This window comes from Vulpes lagopus, chromosome 19 (assembly GCF_018345385.1).
Source record: "Vulpes lagopus strain Blue_001 chromosome 19, ASM1834538v1, whole genome shotgun sequence".
Lineage (NCBI taxonomy): Eukaryota > Metazoa > Chordata > Mammalia > Carnivora > Canidae > Vulpes > Vulpes lagopus.
In genome coordinates, this window is record NC_054842.1 from 13,962,129 (window position 1) to 13,966,082 (window position 3,954).

General features: G+C 43.1%; 1 protein-coding gene across 1 annotated transcript; it reads right to left on the reverse strand.

The window, feature by feature from the left end:
• Nucleotides 1-471: 471 nt before the first annotated feature.
• LOC121479127 (protein FAM98A) lies at nucleotides 472-3,230 on the reverse strand. Its single transcript, XM_041734647.1, has one exon. It carries the CDS (start codon nucleotides 3,151-3,153, stop codon nucleotides 1,600-1,602), a length of 1,554 nt encoding a protein of 517 aa, XP_041590581.1. The 5' UTR covers nucleotides 3,154-3,230; the 3' UTR covers nucleotides 472-1,599.
• Nucleotides 3,231-3,954: the final 724 nt, after the last annotated feature.

Consider the following 3,954-nt stretch of genomic DNA (forward strand, 5'->3'; position numbering starts at 1 on the left):
GTCTCTCATGAATACATAAATAAAATCTTTTTTAAAAATATCAAAGTTAAGTCTGGGGTCATCTGTAAGCTCAACTGCACCACACATCCAAGATGGCATCTTCAAGCACATGTCTATCACCTTCCCAGGTAGCTGGAAAAGCTAGAGGCTGCCCCAGGCATCTCTTTCTCCACATGCTGCCTTTTTGGTGGCTAGTGTGGGCATCTTCACAGCATGGACATTTGGGGAGAGCTGAACTGGACTGTATGTAAAAGCTGCAAGACTTCTTTTGACGGAGCCTCAGGAGTCCTGTAGTACCGCTTCTGCCACACTTGGTAGTCAGAAGGGGTCATCTTTGGAGACTAGTGGCTTACAAGAGCAAATAGATTTGAGTGCCTCTGTTCTTCTGTAGAAGTGTTTTGTGTGTGTGTGTGTGTGTGTGTGTGTGTGTGTGTGTGTGGTTGTTTCCTTTTCTTTTTTTTTTTTTTTTGAACATACAGATACTTTATTGCTCACCTTTCACACAAAGCACACCTCCAGCCATTTTCTTTCACAGCTTGACAATGTTTACTTATACAAAAACCCAGCAAGAAGCTTCATGTAGATTTCAGTCAAGGAGAATGTCAAACATCAACTCTGCCAGGCTTTTGTTTTCTGCAGCAATAATAAAGGGCCTCCTGCACTAAGCAAAAATCTGTCCTCTTACTTGGTAGTGCATTTCTTCCATTACAAAAAAAGTCTCCTGCCCAAAGCAAACTAACTTGTATTTGCTGAGCCAGTGGTATTAACTCGTGCATAAAACAAATTTCAGTTTGCTGTTTCTTCTAACAGATTTCAAGTAAAAATAAGGTTTAAGGAGGAACTTGTTTTGAATGGATGCAGGTCAGTTTGAATTGCTATACTATATAAATGCCTACATGTACTATAGGTTCACAACTTAGTTTGCTTTTATAATCTTTACGGATTTTGGCCGTGTTCAAGGTTTTCAGAGTTGAGCATATGGTACAGTATTCCACCGAAAGGATAAGGCTACTGAATGTGCTATCTGCAGAAGAGCTCATTTAATAGGAACGGACCTAAAAGTTCTATAATGAAGCAAATGTGGCATAATCTCTCGGAATAAAAAGCCAATCAGGGCAGAACTGTGCTTGGAAAATAGGCATTAGAATACTTTTAAGGAAAACACATATAAATGGATTGTTAATATGAGGAAGGTTTCCTAGTTGTAAATCTAAAAAAATCTAGGAGAATCCTCATTTTCAAAACTGCTTATTGAAAACTACTTATTCAAGTAATTTCTTCCCCAAAAAGTATGCGTGTTCTGACTGTGGAATTAGTCTACTGGTCAATTAAAGGCAATTTTAATTACCTTTTAGAAAATTCTTCATATAAAGGAGAGATGTTTCTCAAACAAACTGAGTTATGTAAGTCCTTTAAAAAAAAAAAAAAACACAACAACAACCCCAACAGAATTGAATGAAGACCTACGAATACTTATGCCAAGCAGGAATCTGCCTGCCACCTGTGGTCTCACATTAATTCAAAACTGATGCTGGACTCAGGATTCTGAAACTAAGTTTCTATTACTTGAGCTCTAGCAAAATGTAAGGTTCTGTAGCCTCAACTAGTATAATGTCTTCCCTGTCCAAATCCAGAATGATTATACTGATAACCTCCATGCTGGAAGTGCTGTTCAAATTGTCCCCCTTGGTGATAATTCTGGCTCCCCCTTCCTCCCCAACCTCCTCCCTGGCCTCCACGTCCACCTCGGCCTCCTCGACCACCTCTCCCTCCACGACCACCACCTCGATCATTATGGTGCCCACCATCTTGGTATCTATTGTCCTGCTGGTATCCACCACCCTGGTATCCACTTCCTGTATAAGTAGATGTTTGGAAACCACCATAACCACCACCTTGATAGCTACCACTGTGGCCACCACCATGATAGCCACCTGGCTGGAAACCCGAATCTCGATAACCACCATCTTGGTAGCCACCTCCTCCTCCACTCCCTCCATCTGTCCAGCCTCCTTGATGTTTATTTCCTCTTCCTCCCCCTCGGCTACCATGGTCGTAGCCACCACGTCCACCTCTCCCTCCTCCTTGTTCATGACCTCCTCGTCCTCCGTATGAGGAATGTTCATAACCACCTCTCCCTCCTCCTCGGCCTCCTGCTTGCTGCTGGGGGCCATCCTGCCTTTTCTGCCACGGTGGCATCTCTGGAGGTGGAGGTTCAATTTCATTGGGTCTACCTCCTCTGTCAGGCACCCTGCCCATCAACACCTTATTGATGGCACAGGCAGTCTTTTCTCTTATAGAGCCACTGCTTGTCCTTAAAATCTTCGACAAGTCTTGTCTGGCAGCCAAAAGGTGGGCAACAGAAATAGTACTTTTAGGAGATAAGACTGAGCGTTTCGGCTGGTAAACCTTTGCTAATTTTTCTGTCTGACTCTTAGCTCTGTCAGACCAGCCAAAAGACTGGACAGTGACATCCAAACGTTTTATTAGCAGCTTTCTCCGAACTTCATATTCATTGGCTATGGCTTGGTTAATTGCTTCTATTTTTTCCCAGTGAGCTGGTCCCATTGGCTTCTTCAATAACGGCTTTCCCACATGGTTAGGTGGAACTTTTGCTAATGTCTCCTTTAATTTTTTTTCAATCCCGCTGAAGAATTGGAACATAGTTATATTGGCTGGAGGTTTGGACATTCCTAGAGCAATACATATGCCTTTCAACTCTTGAAAGACCTCACTACCGCCTCCTTCTTGAGCTTTTTTTGGAGGAGCATTCACACAGAGCATTCTGGCAGCTTCTAGTTCTGAGATGAGGTATGTGAGCAAAAGGAGGCAGTTCTTCTGAACGAGAAGGCGCTTGGTCACATCCCCAGATGTCAGTGACAGATATGGACAGTTCATCTCCCCTAGTAGCCCACTCACCTCAAGCTGGAATTCTTCGGCTTCACTCGGGCTGTTAGTTGCTTGCACATTTTCCTCTAGTTTACAGAACACTCTTAATTCAGACACCAGCCAAGCACAGAGTTTGGTAAACTCGGGGGAACTGGCTCCAGCAGAGACTGCCTGAGACAGAGCACCATCTTCCAACAATGGACCCTTGTAACCTAGATCTTCCAACGACTCCAAGATGTCAGTCTCCATGAGGTCACACTCCATGCTACTGTGGTATTCAAATTTCCGAGTCGTCAGGCTCCCCTCTTCGCCGGCAACGCGTACACTCGCGCATGCGCCGCCTCCCCGGAACTTCCAAATCCTGTTTCCTTTTCTTAAAGGTTCCCTTTAAGTAGCAGTTTCAGATAATAATAACAAAGCAACTATTCCTGGGGGCTTGCGGTGTGCCAGGTGCTGACTGCCCTACTGCTTTATCTCTCTCAGTATCCCTTGAATTACTACATATTTATCTCCATTTTGCAGAAGGTGAAACAGTGAAGAAAATAACTTATTTAAGATCATGTGGTTAGTCAGGGGCAGGCCCCTGCGCTGTCCATGGCAGAGCCATTCTGATTTCTAGTCATCTATGTAACTGTGTTAAATTCTAATCATTTCTAATGCTTTTGTTTCTTTGCTTCTTTAGGAGAAGACAAGAGAACCTTGAGGCAGATGCGCTAAAGGCAGGGTAAGAAAGGAAGATGTTGGAAATTACCACCAGAAAACAAAATTATTTCCACTGACTCATCCTGAGGAGAGCACAGATCATTCTCTGTGATGACTCCTGCCTAACATCCATTTCCCCACCTTATCCCTTATTTACTTGTCACTGTGCTTTTGGTCAGTGGTTCTTAAACCTGGCTTACTTTATAATCATCTGGGGAGATTTAAAAACTGACGGTTCAGCAATAGCTTAGACCAATGAAATCACAGTATCTGGGATAGAATTGAACTATCTGTATTTTATAATTCTCTTAATCCCACAGAAGTCAAATAATATAAACACTGCTCAGTTATCGAGAACAGTTT